Genomic DNA, 20,375 nt, shown 5'->3' on the forward strand with positions numbered 1-20,375 from the left:
ATGAAATCGCATAAAAAGGAAATTAAATTTATTGCACTCGACGAGGAAAAATGGTAAAAAGGCTGTCAAGAAAAGCCAAAACAGCGCTTTAAATCTGAGCTATAAACCTAATAATTCGTCGTCGAAACTCACAAGAGACTGGACCCTGTCGCTGAATTATCCCAAGTTGTTTCATCGGAAGATGAATAGAACGAATGCCGCGGACACCACGCTTTCGTTGATAATTTCTGGTTGCTCGCTGCTCGGAGCTCGCTCGACCCCACCGCTGAACGTCGGACTGCCTCGCGAGGCACGGCTCGTGACGTAGATACCTGTCGCGCCTCCATGTTTGCCTCGTCCCGAGTCTGCCTCGAATCGAGTCGAGTCGCTGCCAGTCGGGTTTCCATCGTGCTTCGGGCTGCCTCACTGCGATCTGCTTGTTCTGTTCGAACGGCTCTGCTGAAGCAGTCCCGGCCTCCATAGCACGCACACGCTTCGCTCCCGAACATGGACAACGAGAAGTGTAAAATCTTCATCGAGGTTTACAAGAGGCACCGGTCGTTGTGGGACCCGAAACACTACGATTATCACAACAGCGCGATAAGGGAAAGCTCCTGGCGTGAAATAAGTTCGATCTTGAACTTACCTGTTGCCGAACTCAAAAACAAAATGAAATCGCTGATGGGCACCTACCGTAGAGAAAAATCCCGGCAAAAAAAGAGTCTGATCACTCGATCAGGTACGTATTAATTACGGGCACCCGGAGCTCCGTCGACCTTAAACGTCCTGTCTTAAGCCACTTATCTCCACAATCGCGTTTGTTCTACTCGCAGGGAAGGGAGACATTTATGTGTCGAAATGGTTCGCTTTCGATTGTTTCAACTTTCTGTCCGATCGGGACAACAGCAATCAAACTATGGAAGTGTTGACCAAAGTAAGTTCTTCTACTGTTGTAATAATAGTATACGGAATTTCTAATAAGGTTTTCTTGCCCAAATATATCGCTGGAACGTCTCGAATCTTGCATCCCTTAAACTTAGAAATTGCTCGGTCGGTAATGTCACTCGTTGCTCGTGGTATTTGAAATACGGCTGCGATATGTTGCTATACATCAATTATTATTGAACTGCGGATGCTTGTGCAAAATACAAATTGCCCAAAACGATGCAAAAATTAATGAAAATACATTGTCTCCTTTAATAATTTTAACATGTGTAACAATACTAATAGATTGTTCTTGCAGCTTCATATTTTATTTTAGTTACTGAACCTGCAGTCTGATAATTATTATTATTATATTATATTATATTATATTATATTATATTATATTATATTATATTATATTATATTATATTATATTATATTATTCATCTGAAATTATTCTTTGAAATTTTAAGTGTTGGATCACTTTTAAAAATTATAGAAAATCGTCAATAATTATTTATAAATAATGGAAGATTGTACGAAGAAAAGTTTCTTCGCGATTTTAATTAACTTCCTTTTATGTTTAATTCATTTGTAGTGCAGAGTACAGTTAAAAAACTTTATATCAACATCGTAATAAGAAATATTTATGAATGTACGTTTTCTCAATTCTACTTTGTTGCGTCGTTTAGAAAGTTCAATAATGATTGAGAATTTAATTTGCTAGTTGAAATCAATTGATGCAATTAGTAATGGTACGTAACGTTGTATAGCTGTTTAGACGGGCACTAAAAATTAATCGATCAATTATCTTTTGCAAATAAAATTAACGGCTTTACTCACCTTTTGTAATTATTCGTAATAAAATTTAGATAAAATTTAAAAGTTTAATTCCATTGTATAAATGATTCGTGAAGATTAATGAAGAGTAATTATTTATTATGGAATTTGTATAATTTTATAAATAAATATACAAGATGAGTAACTTGCATACTACGAATATCATTCAATTTTGATGCACAAAATTATTAATTTCCAATGCAAGCCTATATTATTGTACGCTACACTAAATAACAACTAGACAATTTTTATGTAAGATAAAATTAAAATTCTTTTAATATTATCATTGTTTGTAACTGCATCTGTGGGGATTACCCAGCAGAGGATTTTCCAATTTTTCTAATCTCATTTTTACAATTAATTACAAAATTCTCATTCTTAATAATTAAGCTATTACAATAAAATGTTTATTCTGCAAGTCAATCATTTACTAATTGATAAGCTCGATGAAATACAGGCACATGTCACATGTGACTAAATTTTTTTTTTATTTACTAGTTCTTCTATATAATTAAGTCGTCCTCAAATCTATTATTGTCAATGCAATCACTTGTCATTCGTCGGTATGACAAAAAGGTTCGACCTTAATATTCGCTAAAATATGAATCAACGTAATGAATTTTGCAGTAAAAATTTAATAACAGTCGTCATTTATTATCTATTTTATATATGTCATTTGATATAAATGTCGTATTTTCTTCTGTGAAAGTCACAATTTATTACAATGTGCTGTCCTTGAAAAGTATGTTTCGGATTTCCACTTTGTTAAAACACTAACTATTGTTTGTTGCAATTACCGACACATCTTCTCGCAAAATATTCGAACATGGCACCCCCGGCGTATCATGAATTTGTATTAAACTCCGTTACGCGTAAATCACAGCCGGCACATAATCGATCTGTCCCCGAATTTTATTCTTTGTTTAACGCCAGATAAATTATTCAGTACTCCTGTTCGACTCCCAGTGCCACGATCTTTCATCCGATACAAAGCGATGTATTTCAGCTTCGACAAACCGTGCGACCCGTTTCCAATCATCGACTGTTTCGATGTTTCTTATTCAACGATTCTTCATACGTTCTTTCGACGAATCGCTTTTGAAAATTCGTCGTTTCGATCGAAAGTTGCCTTTTCTCGTCTCTTTTGCTTTCGAGCCTATCCTTCTCAATGCATGACGAACTCGCCGTTCCTTTACTTTTACATTTGACTTTACGAGCTGGTGCCTTCGGTATCTCTTACGAATCTCAAAACAATAATTAGCGCAACTTCGCTTGGTTCGTAATAAGTTACGGTCCTCCACTTTATAAAGGTATTGAGAAACACTTTCTTTTCACCATTTTTCACACGGATACTTCACAATTTTCTATATTTATTCGTAAAAATGAATAAATCACAATTTTTCTTTAATCCAAGCGATTTCATATTAGTGTTCCTCTTGTCAACAGTATTTAATCGTACTTAATTTGTATAATATTGGGTGGGCAACTAGGTAATCGCGGATTCAAAATAAGAAGGAAAATTCAATTCTTTTGTTTAAAAATATAAGTTTATTCGATTAGACAAATCAATTTTGACGCTGCCTTTCTTTCAAGGTTTCGTTTTCATATACTGTATATAACATAAAAATCGTGCTTGCGATGCTTGCTTTTTTGGAAATAACATATATAGTCCATACGTGAACCATTTATTAGAAAACGTGCAAAAATGGAAATATGGAATAGCATGACTTTTTTCAAGCACAATGCGTATAATTTAAGATTTTTATTTAAACTTCTATTAACAATCTATTACGAGTCATATTTGAATAAAAGTTTTAAGTTCACTGTTTCACTTTATGTGAATTTTTTGTCATTGATTTTATAATAATAACATAATTTGTCTAATTTGTCTAATTCTGTGTCTTATAATAATAAGCGTAATAAGCCTGCAGAATTTTATACAAAATAAAAGTTGTCCGTAATAATTATAAGTCATAGAGAACATTTTGGAATTTCTACCTTTCTATAAACATTTTAACGAAACGAAAATAATTTTCCATTCTTTTTTTAGTCTAGAGTTTTAAATCGCAGTGAATATTTTTGTCAGAAATACACGAAATCTGCAGTTTAATTATATGGTGTAGAGTATACATACCCATAGGCTAGAATATAAAGAAATATTTTTTTATAGATGAAATTTATAATAATATTTTTCTATAGATGCGGTTTATAATAATATTTTTACTTGCAAGAAATATTTATTGGATGATATAAAATCTTCTGTGTGCGATCTTATAAATTATAACCAAAGAAAAATATTGAATTATGAAGAAAATGGACATAAATGGATTATAATAAATAAAAGCTTCATTCAAAATTCCCCCAAGAGACTAACAGTTAATAATTTCATTAATTGACCATTTAATTTAATTTCTCTACCAATTAGTGTAGTCTCGTTGTATCAGCTTTTTTTTGTAAACGTTTAATGTCTATTTCTGGTGTTTTAAATCGCCCGATAAAAAATTATCTAAAACAAACAGTATTACGATAAGAAAGTGTTTAATAACACATGCATATCATCTGTACCTAACGTTACGTGTAGACAATCGATTTGCAAGCTCCTAATCAACAACAAACCATCCGAGCATCGAGTAATTGTTGAACAGAAAATTGTGTATAAATCTCGCTTTCAGAAGGAATATCCAATAATTTTTGTAGAGAAACGAAGACTAGGATAGTGAGCCAGTTACTGTGGCACAGCCAATTACTGTGCCTTTAGTTCATTTTTAAACGTAATCGATTACGGATTTATATCAGTTAACTTCAGATATATTTTTCAGTTAAGTTCAAATAATCATTTATCAGTTAAAATTTAATATTTAAAAAGTGGAAGTTATGAAAGTATGACAAAAATTATTTCAATTTCTTAATATAGAATTTGCCAAATTTTTTGTAAGGTTTATAAAGAAGCTTAAGACAATACTGAATTAATGAAAATCAATATTCAGTAAAATATCACAATCTCAATTTATTATGTAGACGTATTACGATTACGGAAAAGAAGAACGGTAGTGATTTATTTCAATTTTAGTTTTCAGTTTCAATTTCAGTGGTCTTTTTACTGCGCACAGAATAGTACTACGTAATTATATTTTAAAGTGGAATACCCACAAATATAAAATTTTATTAAAGCAGACATCTCCAATGGGAACTTTTCAATGACTTATTATATCGTACATTTTTATATAAGAAAATTTTATCTAAATCTAAGTGCATTTAATAGACAACCTGTGGAACAAAAGAAAAAGAGATTATAAGAGAAACAAATAAAAAAAAAAATTAATAAAAAGAAGAAAAATTTGAAAATGTTTTAAACAAAAATTTTTCAAATAAAATATTGATTGTAGTATAATTAACTTGTTTATTAACATCTATTTTTAAAAACTAAATTATTATTATTAATATTAACCTAAAAATAAATATTCAGAACATCTAAAAATGATGAATATATTTCAGATTTCGCAAAAATTGCAATTTAAAGAGCAAATGATCATGACGAATATACTCGTCATAGATATAAGTCAGATATTAAATTTATATCGTTTACTCTTATCGAGGCTCGCCATTCTGGAAAGGATGACAGTAACTGATGTTTGTAGATTATAGGCACACAGTAACTGGTTCCAGAACTTTATTTACCTTCCCTCAATACCGAAGGAAGATTTGATATTTATTTCACGAGAAAGACATCGACGAAAGAAAAATTAAAATTTGCCATTAAGTTCTTAAGAAGCGTCAATGAAATCGTTAAAGTTGTTTTCAGTAGCGAAAAACTGCTAAAGTCCGGCAACAGTAATTGGCTCCTCTACCCCTGTATTTTGCTCGTTCTAGACAGAAACAGATGTGTCGATGGACGAACAAAATGGAATGGATATTGCGCATGCAGAAGTCCTGATTGAAACAGTTGACGAAATGCACGCCGGGACCAGTTACAATGCGCCGCAAACGAACTGTTCCGAGTCGATGAAGGTGCAGCCGATATCAATTAAGAGGAAAAGGCGGATAACCTCATCGCCTAGCGACGAAGGTCAGACGTTTGAGAAACTTTTCACAATGCTGCAAGAAAGAATGGACGTGATCAATACGGATCCTTACTTCACGTTCGGCCAGCACGTCGCGAACGAATTACGGAAATACGACGCCCGGACGCTGGCCCACGTGAAACACGCTATCAATAATATTATTTTCGACGCCGATATGAGGCGGGCCCAGCAACACCTAGCCCCCGAAGAGGACCCGCACTCTGCGGGACTTTGCACGCCCGCGTTGATCGAACCGCCATCCGTCCCGGACTACGCGAGCACCGCGGCGCGCGCTAATCGCAAATGTCGAAAATGAATGCACGCCCGAGGAGCGGCGTCGCTTCAAATACAGCGAGCAGCGAAACTGAGGCAACGTAGATGACGAAAGGACTGATCTACCAGATAATGACTAAAAACACTATTTTTTAACCCTTTGCACTCGAAGCCGCTTCAACTGCAAATCGAAAATCATTTTTCTCCTTATAGTATTTCCATTTGTGACACATATAGCAGTTACACTTTTAACAATTTTTGAAATCTAAGCTTTGATAAAAATAATTTTGGTCGCCACTCGAGTGCAAAGGGTTAATTTTGCCGTTTCAATGGAATCTCGATTATCCGAGGTAACGCGGATTAACGTGCGTTAAATCGTGAAAGATATTTTGATAAAATTCCACGTATACTTGACTTGAATAATATAATTGTACATTTGATAGAGTGCTAATTTTTTAATCGTTTAAATGTTTTGAAACTTTTCGTTCAAGTATACATTGTATATAAATGTGTAATCTGATATGCGCCTCGGATAACAGAAAGCCAATTCGAGTAATAGGAATGTTAGGAAAAAATTAAAAACTCGCCGTTTTTAATTCTTTAATCTGAGCCTATAAAGAAAATTTTAAAAAATGCGCTTTGTACATCTCCGTAACTTATGCTGAAAATGTCATCGAAATCGGTTGACTCAAGGTAACTTTAACAATTTACAAATGTTACTGATGTCTAGATGAAAATTTTACAAAATATCATTTTTCTGTATTTCTATATTAGAAATGATAGAAAATATAAATTTACCTTGAGTTAACGATTATTCACAGCACTATAAAAAATACTCCTATAAAAAAACAACTATACATTATATTTGTACAGTCCCCATAGAAAAATAACTTTTACATTTTGTTTTATATTTAAAGAGAAATAAAAAAAATCTATATTTGTATATTTATATTTCCTATAATTTCTAATATAAAAATATTAGAAGAATAATTGTAGAAATATTAAATTTATTTAATCTATAACGAATGTATATAAAAGTATAAAACTTAGAAATAACTTTACAATAACATTAAATCTATTTAGGAATTATAAGTTTATAAATAAAATCTCGATAAAATTGACGTTTTTGTTTAGATGTCACTAAAAATGTAAAAGTTATTTAATGCAATTATTCGCACCACGGTAAGTTAACGAGATGTATGAAACAAATTTTTAATATTCTCGTTATAGGTTTCTTAGTAAATTTTTAAGAAAGTTATACAATTTTAAGAGTCTCGATTTTGTTCCTCGCGATGTCTTGTAAAAATTAGTGGTTAAAGATTGTCTCTTATTATTATTGCAACACGATATGCACTTATTTTTACCATGTTTCCGTTACCAACGAGAATTTTGCAATAAACTTTTTATTACGAATGGACACGTGTATAAAGTTTATTTATACCAAATTATAACGTAATTTATTAACTAATAACAAAAATATATTGATTTTACTCACATTCCTTGATTTCAACAGATTTCTTTTATAATCAACGAGGGTACGAATACTTATGGGACTGACTGTAGGAGTGCAAGTATAAATGAACGAAAGTATAAAATACTTTGTGTAAAATCAATAGATATGTTTATACGTGTTAGTATATTTAAAATGTAAGTATTTATAAATATACTTATATATTTTTATAGAAAATACTGATACATTCTTCTATATTTCTTTAATACATATATTTATAGTTTGCCATTTCACAGCAAAAATGATTCTTCACTTTTAATGGCAAATAAAGTAAATTTGACTGGTACGTTAAAGTATCCAATATTTGATATTACTCCCGTTTCTGAAATATCCTATAAATCCTAAACTCGGAGAGGCAACAGTTTAGTATTATCCTCAATTTATAGTAGGCTATCCAGCATAATGCCTATTACCCCAGTCTCGCCACAAGCAGGTTTGAGATCACAGGCTCGAGGGAAATACAGGAAATACTGTAACATCGATGAAATGGATGTTCGATCCAACTATTTTTTCCGTGAAAATAAATCAAAATTCCACAGCACACAGTCTCCACTTTTTTTGTTTCTCAATTTAACCCTTTGCACTCGAAGCCATTTTAACTGTAATTCCAAAATAACTTTTCTAACATACAGCATTTTCATTTTATATAATTAAAATGTATTTTATGCATATGTAATTGAATTTTGTAACTCGTGCAACAATAGTTGCACCTTTAGTAATTTTTGAAATTTAATTTTTCAGAATATAAAAATTATTTTGGAACGTGCTGTAACAATTTTAGTGGTGCCTCAGAATCACCATTCAAGTGCAGAGGGTTAAACTTAATGTTTGAGACTGATAATTTCGTATACGAAATAATAAATTAGAATTTGTCTATGAAAATTTTCGACTTAAATATCGATGCGTTCGTCGTCGCGATCGATGCACGTACTTGCTTTCAACTGCTACAGAATTGTGATCGCATGGGCTCGGATTGGGAATAGCCTCATTATGCTTGCTAGCATGATTGGATGCGTGGTCGCGCAATGCTCTTCGACATACAGTGCCGGACAAAAGTATTGGCACATTTTACTAGGCACTTGCAACTGTTAACACATTTATAAACGCTACGAACTTATTCCCCAACCCAATACACGAGTATGTATTATATACCCAATATTGTATGTATTAGCTGGCACTAGTGGTGTCTATGACGCGTAGTTACGGCACTGGCGAGGCGCGATGGGCGAGGCCGTTTGGCGGCAAAGCGACGCGTACGCGTCGCCGACAGATATTTTCTCGACCTGTACGAATGCAAAACCGTTCCGACACATTTCCTTGATTCTAACCTCTTTAGAAATGCCTACAGAATTGGATGTGATGGTTAGTTTTCGCGTCAGATAAAGAACTCCTCGTAAATATGCAAATACTTTGCGTAGTAAATGCATTACTCGTTTTTTTCTTTTAACTTATATTATCGTTTAATACTGCTTAAAAATATAAAATATTATAAATGTTGATACTGTTCTCTTCTATCTTTCAAAACCAATTAAATCTTCGTAACGTTCTTAGTTTTCGCGTGATACTATATTTTTGTTAAATATTGAACGGTTTATCAAATACTCAAACTTTGTGAAAAGTGAAAGCGATATGGCAATTTCGTTTTTGGTTATTAGATATAAATGTTTATAAACGTCTATTTTTGTGATACCCGGTACTAGAAAAATGTTTGTTCGAAATTTTCAAACACAATTTTCGTATTCATTGTTACATTATAATTAGATAGCAGATCTTTATGAATATCTCATAAAAATGACTATCTCTAATTTGTAACGGTAAAATGATTCAAAGCATTTGTAACTACCAGTATAGTACTTTCGAACTACGAAAATGATTAGAAACTAAACGAATCTTCTAAGTCACTCCTCATTTTAGCAACAAATTCAGACAATGTTTATCTTTATTTTATTTATTTTACATTAGTAATGGCCAACAGTTCAAATAAATCTAAACTTGCCACTGTTACAAAGCAATATACTGATATAATATTATTATACTAATATAACAAAAAATATAACAAAAGAATAAAATTCGAAAAATCGAATTGTTGGAAATACGGTATTTTGTATGACAAAATTTCTTAACATTTTTGCAGAATAAATAAATAAGCGAATGTGCCCCAGACTATTTGAAAACAGATATGCAAATTGTTTGAATTACAGTCGTAAAAAAGCTATAAGAGAAGCTAGATACAGAGGTTTAATGATATGTAACAATGATAACGAATAAAGAATCGGCGTGCATTATATGTGCACACAACGTTAACCCCTTGCACCGTAATGACGTGATCAACTCGTAACAAGTAGATTGCGGAAGTATCTGAACAAACGCTATTGAAGACTTTAAAGTAATTGAAACGAGATGCTCCTCGTTACTTATTTATTCATTTATTAATGTCTTAAACCACGTGATTTATTTAGCAAATACAGTACATATTTTCGATATCACTTGGTATCTAAATTGTTACCGAACATTGTTTCAGGAAATTATAAATTATTTTTTTAAATTAGTCCTTTTATATCGGTAAATGTATTTAGTAAAAGTCATACACTAATAAACTGTGTGAACATTAATATTTCATTCTTTTTGTGCAACTATAAATATGGTACATGATGTCCCTGATTTACGATCAATTCTGACAATTTATTTCTGGATGGAAATTTCCCTTGGAAATCATTATTATAATAAAGACTTTTATTATAATTATTATAGTAATATATTATATTAATATATTATTTTATAGAATTGTCTTTCCTCTTTTAATAATTTTAGTAAGTTATACTTGATACAAAGATATTCGATAAATTCATTTCACGATTTAATAACTTCTTTTAAAAGTGTGTAAAATCTGCAGCCTAGTTTTATAATGTTCTAATGTTACAATGGAATATAATTAATATAATTAATAATATAATTGGAATATAAGTGCAATATGTATTACTAATTTCTGTTAACGTCAACTGAAATATCACATTGATTACAACAAAACAGTATACATAATAAAAAAGAAAATAAAAAGTTAGTTAGCTATTTTTTTTATTGTTGCAACTACTACAGTGCTGCTCGTTGCTCCGTTCCGTAAAATTAATTTGCCGCTAACAGAGCTGAACGTGGTCGTTTTACATAAAGAGATCATACCGATATTGTACAATGTTGTAAAGCATGAACGTGTTAATTCCTGTGTTTTCTAATGAATATACCGAAGAGTTTTAATTAATAGACGGAGCGCTACACGTTCGTACGATGCGAAACAATATTTCAAGGTTTCCTAAAAGGATATATGCGCGTACGCGTTTCTGTGCATGCCGACAGCATTAATTTGGCTAATTTCACGCACGTGACTGCCCCGCTTTGAAGTTTCTTCGAAACGCCGCGCCTTCTGAAAACTCGTTCCTTTCAAATCCGTATAAAATATAATTTTAGATAATTAGAACGTGATGTAAGCATGTTAATTAATTATTTAAAGTTTTCGGTAAAACGAGCAACGCAATACACTTATATTATGTTTTAATATCATATAATAATATAATAATAATATAATATATAATAATATAATGATTAAAATCGGTATTAAATGTCTGTGTCCGATTAATCACGTAACAAATAAATAAATATTTAATAAGATTTATATCTAATGATATAACTGATGTATGATTAAACTGATGTACAGTGAACAATACAATATATAGAAAGTACAAATTACTTCTATCAAACGTAAATATTAAATTTGTTAAAACAATGTTAAAATAATATTAAAATAATATTAAAATAATGTTAAAATAACATTAAAATAATATTAATATTAAATTCTGAAATATTTAACAAGTTTTTTACTTTCTTAAATTGTACTAATCGTTGATGTTTAAAATTTCTGACGTTCATGACGAAATTGTTTTAGAACAATGAAACAGAGTAATTTTCATGCCGAATGCTTCGTGCCATTTGTCAGATTTTATATTGCAAAGCCGTATCGCAGCACGCTGTTCGTAACTAAGAATAATACAAAGTTATTGGTATTGGGGTGGTTGTGCACTGCGATAACACTTCACTCGTAAATTCTAACAGGGCAGTAAAACTTTGTTCTACTAATTTGGGGAGGCGATAGCCACATTATCATTGTTTATTTAATCGATACTAGCTTAATGCATCACCTACAAAATTGCCCTCGGGAGAATTCGTATATTTATCTACATAATTTAAATGCCATACTAAATTCACATAGTTTCGGTATCTGAACAATATAGTTTGTTATTAATCGTGTTCGTACTATTCGTGCATGTGTTCACATTTCTATTTTTATAGCACTGATTTTTCATTACGTTATCTAATTTGCAACGATTATCATTTTATTTGCACAAGTTCTATATTTTCTCTGCTAATCGAAGGTCCCATTATCTAATCTGTGAGAAACGTATGAAATGAACACATCCACGAAACACTCACACAACGCTCACTAAAATCATTAAAATAATATTGAATATTCAAATGTTCTAACAATATTGCTGCTCATGGCGGATAGAAACGTTATTACAAAGTTACAACAATGTCTTGGAATTTAGAAACGTAAATTCGGTAATTAACTAAAATAATAATTTGTAGAACAAATAATTGTGTATTATATATTTATAATATAAATATACAGTATTATTAATAAGTGATATGACAGAAAAAATATTTTTATAAGCTTTACCTTTTTAAAATATTCTGTTACTTTATTCTATTGTTATAAAATTGTAATACTTAATAAATACTTTTGCTATTAGAATATAAACAATGTGTCACGTATTTTTGTTTTCAGGAAAGAGTGCAAGCCAAGGATCCACCGTCACATTACCTAGCAAAATTACGTACCTACCTGGACCCGAAAGCGTCGCGAAGCCATCGAGTATGTTTACCACCGAAGCTTTTCGTACAAATTTTTATGAGTTCAACTTTTCGTCTCTTTTATGTTACGGCGCGAATCGAATCAAACCAAAGCCTCAAGATTATGATCATGCATATAGTGAGTGTAGCTCGTAACGCAACCGAAGGAAATCGAATTTTTTGTGCGATAATAAATCTTAGACGAACAACGTAAAAGAACATCTTCGTTGTCGTTTAGTACGAAAAATCTAATGACAAAAAATTCCATATTTAAAACAAATGCTACAACAAAATTAGTACAAAATTAGTAGTTCAATCATTTTTTATTTATAACCATAGATAATTTTGATTCTACTGCATCGTACTGTATATAAAATAATATTCGAATTACGAGTCTTTGATCGCAAATTTTTTCGGTTGCAGTCGAATTGTATCTTATAATAACCATCGATGATTCACTATATTCATATTAATGTATAGGATGTTCAATAAATGTGTTACTTCCGAGAAACAAATTCCTGAGGCAATTTGAAGCAATTTTTTCCTTAGCGCAAATGCAATCCGCGACTTTGTTTACGAGTTATTAACGAAATACGGTGACCAATGAGAGGTGAGATCAGCTGGCATCTCTTATTGGTCACAGTTTTTCGTTAATAACTCGTAAACAAAGTCGCGAATTGCATTTGCGCTAAGGAAAAAGTTACTTCAAATGATCTCAGAAACCTCTAATTTCTCGGAAAGGGACATAATTTTAAGACATCCTGTATACACTGAGAAAATGCTTTTGTTCTTGAGATGTGAAAGAATCGTTTATTTTTGGTTCGTTTTTCGCTCGACGAAACTGAACAACGGATACTAACGATTATATAGACGTATCGTTTCCTTGCGTTTTTCCAGAAAAGAAAGATAGTCGGGGAGTCAACGTCGACACAAGTACTTCGGGATTTGGAAATCTCTTTGCGAACGAATCACATAGAGTAAGTTCGAAATGATGGTCTCCTCCGTAACTACGGAACTTGTTCGAGGATTTTGAGACAGCGCATAGCCTGAACGAATCGAAGAATTTTTTGACAAAATGATACTTTCGAAAATGTTGATACTGTGTTTGCAGAAAATATAAAATGAGAAATTAATATTTTACAAATTCTTTAAGATCGCTCGCTATGTTCTGGATTGATGTTCTCCGATTCAATTGTGTCGAATCATCAAAAATTCTTGATTTTTCATTTTCCCTTTCACATGTAAAAATTATATACATACTATTTAATTCCATAAAAATCTTTATTAGTCTTCTTGAAGTCGTCTTTCGTTGGATTTTTTTTCAGTGTAACAGTTTTTCGCAGAAAAAAATTATATACGTCACTATGATGCAAAATAAACTTCAAGATATCTCGAGGTGTTGTCTTTTAAAAATTTTCTAGTCAAAACAGAAGTTTTTTAGTTGCAGACTAAAACAGTTCAAACTTTGGTTCAATTTCGTATTTAAAGTATACTAAACAGTATTTTACACTCATACTGCATACTGAACAAATGACTAGTAATTAGCATGTAAAATACATTAAATTGTGACGAATGCATTAACGATTCTTTCAGTAATTAATTGTTACATTTTACGCACTGTGCAATAGCGGATATATTTAAGGCTTTCAGAATTCAATTGTTTCAGTTTGCTCGACTGAAAATACATTCGATAATTTCATAGCCACTTCGCGTAAAGAGAAGTACACCTCTAGAATCTATTAATAGTTAATTTTAATATAAGTTTATATTAAACTTATATTAAAGTTAATTTTATTATTTAATTCATTAGTTTTATATAATAGTTAATAAATTTGCATTATTTTGCGCCGACAATTATAATAGGACTATCAGAAACGAATAACTTATTCCGTATAAGAATAAGAACAAATGGAGAGAGATAAACATAAAAATCAGTAGAGCGAGGAAAATCTGATATTTAATCATTTATTCGACAAATGTAATTGAGTAGTTTATGAAAAATTGCACCTATGCTGAAGGACGATTGTAGTCTTATAAAAAAGAATTATTGAAGATATTTATTAGAGAAGACATATAATTGATTATTACAAATTCAAGGAAGAAGAATAAAAAAAAATGACTTAAATTTTAACACTCTACCGACATTTTTATATTTTCATAATATTAGCATTAAACAATTTTTACGTTATTTGTTTTATTACTTTTATTCATTGCAAAAAGTATGTAATATTTAAAAAATTAATTAATAATACCTTAATAATAGGTAGCAAATTATTGGTTGCCACGACAACCGATTCGCAGGTTACCGGTCGGTAAAGTGCTAATTTTGTACAAGAACAATAAAATATAATATTAAAGTCATCGTAATAAGAGTTGTAAAATTCGTATTACTCTCGTTTTACGTTCAAATGATAAATTATTAATATTTCTATCCAATCATATCGTTTTTAACATAAAAAGAAGCCGCATATTACATTAACACACTAGTTTCTAACCTAAGAAGACAAAGAAAAACGCGAGCGTACTTAATTTCGAAGATAAATAAATATCTATTGCATCTCGATTGATAAAACTTTGCGTCGTTGACAAAAATATTTGTGAAGTTCGTCACTTTAACCTTTGACGTCTGTTTTAAGATAAATATGTATACTTGTCTGATTATGTTCGTGTATTGTATTACCGCAAAGCGCACAGTTCAGTCTATCGATTTGTCCAAACGGTGTTTGCTCTCATTGTTTCGTGACGCTCATTTGTCACTGTTCAAGCAAAGATATAGTCGCGTGAAAGTCGGGGAACAAAATTAGTACGTTTTAACAAAAGTTTTCGACTGAGAAAAATTTGAAAAGGTTTTTGAAGAAATGTTTCGCTTGTAAACTTCGAGACATGTAATTTTATTCAATATTATTTACAAATCGAATAAAACGGGACTAGAAATACGCTTTTAATTTAGATTCGAAATGTTGTTGCGGCATAATTTTAACATTGAATTACAAACATTTTTACAACATTTTTCTATTAAAATTGAATTTATAATTTTCTTGTTGAATTTTTATCTAGAATTCATCGATCCTTTAGATTAACTTTTTATTCCGTCAATCGCATGCATTTTTCTTATATCACTCAACAACCGACAAATATAATATACAAATAAATTAGGACTAGAAACTTTATATCTTAAAAAATAGTATACAGTATTTCAAAAAATATAACATAAAAATTAATGTAGGATGGAAGCTTTATATTTAAAAGATAGTTAGTGATAATATTGTTCATTTAGTTATGATATCCTACGATTAAGAATGGTTAAGAATAATTATAGAATAGTATAATTATGCTAGAATTATTCTTGATTGTTATTAATTATAGAATAGTATAATTATGTTATCATTATTATTAATTATTCTTAAGATATCCTACGATTAAGAATAATCAAATAATAGCATAATTATACTATTCTATAATTATTCTTGATTATTCTTAATTATAGAATACAATATTATGTTTAATAGTATATTTCAAAGTAGCTGTTATGCAAAACGGCGAATATTAGTTTTATCGCGTACGAAACTTTCGAACGAAATTAACTTTACAACACGTCTAAACTTCAGATGGGTGAGGGAGTTCCTCGACGAAGAGAACCAAGGCTTGGACGCCCTGATAGACTACCTCAGCTTCAGATTGCTCATGATGAGGCACGAGCAACGACTTTTAGAATGTCACACAAGCTCCGAAGAAAAATTGCAAACCGGTAAGGGGAGATCGGTTCGCTGGCCCGTGACAACCAAATAATGGATCTTACAACGAGGGCCGCCGATATTTTCTTGTAAATAAATTAGGTTTAAATTTTACGAAATTCGACAACTTTTTATCCCAACTTTTGGTACGATTCGTATGAAATACAATATCGGCCAGAAGATCCCTCAAAACTCTTTTTACACTCTATTTCCCTTTCTATAAATTTAGCGAAATCACGCGATTTCTTTAATCGTCGGACGTTATCTTTCAATTCGTCGGTAGTTCCTGGATTATTGTATTCCATACATAATTTCATACATAATTGTCACAATCAAAATAAAATGAAAAGTCACAATAAAAATCTCTCCCATTCTTTAACTATAGGCGCATTTTATTTGCAAAAAACCTATCGGCGGTTCTTGTTGAAAGACCCTTAATATACCTCAATCTCTATTCGCATAATTTATAATGTTACGTCAGTCTATTATATAATATTACGTCGCTCTATGAAACCCCGTGCTAATTTATGTGAATGGAAAACCAGTCAAAGAACTAATCAAACGTTAGTTTCATCGCTGCACCAAACACAAAATGGAAAAATTCTTTGCACTCGGAGAGTTTTCTCAGATCACTAGCAATTCTAAAATAATTACTGTAACGCTGAAAACAGAATTATGCTTTTTATCCATAATTTAGTAAAAAAAACATTGATTTGATACAAATTTTAGAAAAAGTTTATAACTTACGATTTCTGTCACAACTATGTTTCTGAGGACCACTTTGTTGATATTAAATTCATAGACGACAAAGAAAATTTATGTTTGTTGTATGACATTATTATTTCATTAAAATATATAAATTATTATGTATTTACATTATTGTAATTATTAAATGTCTAATGCACACAGCTACTGTAATACAATATTATACTATAATATATAATATATTTCACTGTAATCCAAAGGGTTAAGCTTGAGAGTACGAAAGAGTATGAAATTGCAAATCTTTATACGAAAGCACAACTCTCTGCATAGACTTCAAATAGCGGGAGTTAAATAGATAAATAGAAGATACTCATTCCTGCATTAGATCACATTTATGAAATCGAGATAATATAACAGTGTTATTGATCCTCAATAATAATATTAGGTGAAGTAAAAAGTTCCGAGCGTTTTTTCTCTTTACTTCGACGATGAAATTAATAAAGTTAGAATGATCCGATTTAGATGAAATATGCGCCATTTTGTTCGGAAACTTTTGTCCATTTTGAAGGCAATTTCATAATACCACGATCGAAGAAATCCTCGTCCCTTTTAGTACAAAAACTTGACCAGCTCATTTTCACAAGCCACTCTTGAGGCCAGTTTTTTATCATCAAGAAAATTTTGCAAATGCTAGAACAGGTGATAACCGCTTGGTGCCAGGTCTGGGCTATACGGCGGGTGCGATATAACCTCCCATCCAAGCTCTCGGAGCTTCTGGCGCGTCGTTAAAAATGTGTGCGGCCTGGCGTTGTCTTGATGGAAAACAACACCCTTCCTATTGGCCAATTCTTGACGCTTCTCGTCGATCGCCTGCTTCAATCTGGTCAGTTGTTGACAGGATATGTCCGAATTGAGTGATTGGCCCGATGGGAGCAGCTCATAATGGAGGATTCCCTTCCAATCTCACCAAACACACAGTAAAACCTTCTTTATCGTTAATCCGGGCTTGGCGATCGTTTGTGCCGGCTTACCACGCTTGGACCATGATCTTTGTCGCTTGTTGTTCTCGTATGTGACCCATGTTTCATCCCCAGTCACCATCCGCTTCAAAAATTGGTTGATTTCGTCACGCTTCAGCAAAGAATCGCAGGCATCAATTCGCTCCAAAAGGTTCTTTTGCATCAATTCGCGTGGCACCCATACATCGAACTTCTTCTTGAGACCAGCCTTATGCAAATGGTTCCAAACGGTTTTCTGGCTAATCTTCAGTTCCTGAGCAATGGAATAAGTGCTCCCATGCCGGTCTGACTCGATGATTTCCATAATTTTATCAACATTATTGACGAGTGGTCTACCAGAACGTGCTCATCTTCGACGTCCATATTACCAGAACGGAAGCGTTGAAACCACCGCTTTGCTGTTGCATTCGATACTGTATTGGGTCCAGAAACAGCATAAATTTTTTTGGCCGCCTGCTCTGCTTTTTCCCTTTGCTCGTAGTGGTATTGAAAAATGTATGGAATTTTCTCTTTTTTTTTACCTCCATTTTGGAACGCTCTAACATACAACTGGATTCGCTAAACGAAAAACTGTCGCACAACTTTTTTTGAAGCGTTATGTCGCCTTTAAATCGCCGTATAGAATGACAAGATGCAACGTATACATTGTGAGATATGGCTCGCTAAAGGCATCTAACGAAAAACGCTCAAAACTTTTTACTTCACCCAATATTTCAAAACTGTAAGTCTACCTTTAAACACGTTTCCACACGGCTGTGAATAGAAAACTGATGTCGTTCAATTACCTCTTTATAAAAGCTCTTGCACGTACATAGAAAATGAAACAAAATTTCGAATATCAGTTATCTAACCTGTTTGAAAAGTGTAAATATGTATTAAAAAGTAAGCGATTGCAAGTGTATTAGCTAACCTAGACGCTGTATACATTTTTTCGCAATAATTGTTTATAGTTTTCGATTTGTTCGTTTTACTCATTTTGGTTTCAAAATATTCCAAAAATTAAAAAATTTACGACTAGATTTTAGTCGTAAATTTTTCGTTAAAATTGCAATTTGAACAGCAAATTTTTACGCATGACGAGTATACAAGCGTCAAGGTGTTACCATTTTCTCACGGCGTGTATACTGGCAAAAAATAACTGACTAGATAACAATGTTTATACGCCTTGAAATCCTACTTTGTTAACCCCTTGCACTACGACTCCTTTCATACCGCATTGATTAGCACTTATTTGTTCTTAATATGTTTCCTAATAGGACCAAACAATTTTTGTTTCTTCTGTTATTTTTATTTACTTTCATTTATAAACTTCGAAAACAGAAGAATTAAATTCGATTTCGATTTAAGAGAAATTAACAATATTAATATTTAGTAGATCTTGCATAAAATCTTTGTCACGAGTCTGACTCGTTATTATAGTGCAAGGGGTTAAATTAGTGTACCTATCGGATACACGAGCGATAAAGGGTTCAGTTTCTGTAATGGAAGAACGAATTTGTATGAGAAAACTACTGAATTGTTTGATATAAACAGTGCTCGACGCGATAATGTTCCAGCTGGCTCTGGAGACACTTCACCCCTGAATAATGGCTGTCTCAGGCCGCCCCTCCACGAACTCAAGGATAGTCCGGGCGTTAAAAGGAGATCCCGGCATGTCGCTCGTTTGAATATGGGCGAAGCGAAAGATGACATTCACGTTTGCATACTGTGCATGCGTGCCATTATGAATAACAAGGTGCGAAACTGTTGTACAGGTGAATTGGTGAAGGCCCCGACAGCGCGGACGATTTTGCCAGCTGTGGATTTCGTTTCGCCTTCAGATTTATTTTTATTAACTCTTTGCAGTCCGAATGTAGATTTTCACCGGTTCGAATTGTATGCGAGAATTTTTGTTCTTTAAAAAAACGACGCGTAAATCGTCTCCGTTTTTTCAGACAATCGTAACAATATATTTTGTAAAATGTAAAAATATCAGTTTTAAAGTTTTCGCAACTAATACTTTTATTGTAACGTTTACTTGCTTGGAAAATATTAAGTTAGAGTTTTAGTTGACTAGTAGAAATTGAAAACTCGTATACGATTTTTTAAAAATTTTCATGACAAAAAATCAGGCGATAAAAGATGTAAAAAAAGTAGTACATAGTAATGTTACGACAGAGTTTAAGTAAACATAAACGAAATTTAAATATTTTTCAAGCTCTAAATGAACAGAAAATTATTAGTATGTAAAAATTATTAGTTATTCCACTTTGGTTAACTGTTATTTCTGTGGTATATTAATTTTACAGTCTATCAATTCCATTTTCATTATTCCAACGTAAATAATTAGAAATAGATTTTAAATTTCAATGGTAATAAATAATTAGTTGAATCTTGAAAAGAGACCTAATTCATCTGCTAATTATAACAAAATATAATTTATATACTG

The 20,375-nt window shown here is 31.9% G+C and overlaps 2 protein-coding genes across 8 annotated transcripts in view; both read left to right on the forward strand.

Moving 5' to 3' along the window:
* Frl (formin-like protein) overlaps positions 1-20,375 on the forward strand; it is a 102,389-nt gene that overhangs the window by 67,738 nt on the left and 14,276 nt on the right. For 6 of the 7 annotated variants that reach the window (XR_013494648.1, XR_013494650.1, XR_013494649.1 and 3 more), the window contains exons 3-6: positions 12,425-12,511; positions 13,360-13,466; positions 16,098-16,237; positions 19,504-19,682. Coding sequence is in view for 4 of the 7 variants with exons in the window: in XM_078188059.1 (XP_078044185.1) it covers positions 12,425-12,511; positions 13,360-13,466; positions 16,098-16,237; positions 19,504-19,682 (513 nt within the window). In the remaining 3 variants the exon portion in view is untranslated. The remainder of the gene's footprint in view (positions 1-12,424; positions 12,512-13,359; positions 13,467-16,097; positions 16,238-19,503; positions 19,683-20,375) is intronic. The other variant, XM_078188061.1, reaches the window with a different exon arrangement.
* Positions 158-6,945, forward strand: LOC144473822 (uncharacterized). The gene is made up of 3 exons (XM_078188066.1): positions 158-718; positions 813-913; positions 5,614-6,945. Exons 1-3 carry the CDS (start codon positions 487-489, stop codon positions 6,118-6,120), a joined length of 840 nt encoding a protein of 279 aa, XP_078044192.1. The 5' UTR covers positions 158-486; the 3' UTR covers positions 6,121-6,945.

The sequence above is a fragment of the Augochlora pura genome, chromosome 7, assembly GCF_028453695.1.
Source record: "Augochlora pura isolate Apur16 chromosome 7, APUR_v2.2.1, whole genome shotgun sequence".
NCBI lineage: Eukaryota > Metazoa > Arthropoda > Insecta > Hymenoptera > Halictidae > Augochlora > Augochlora pura.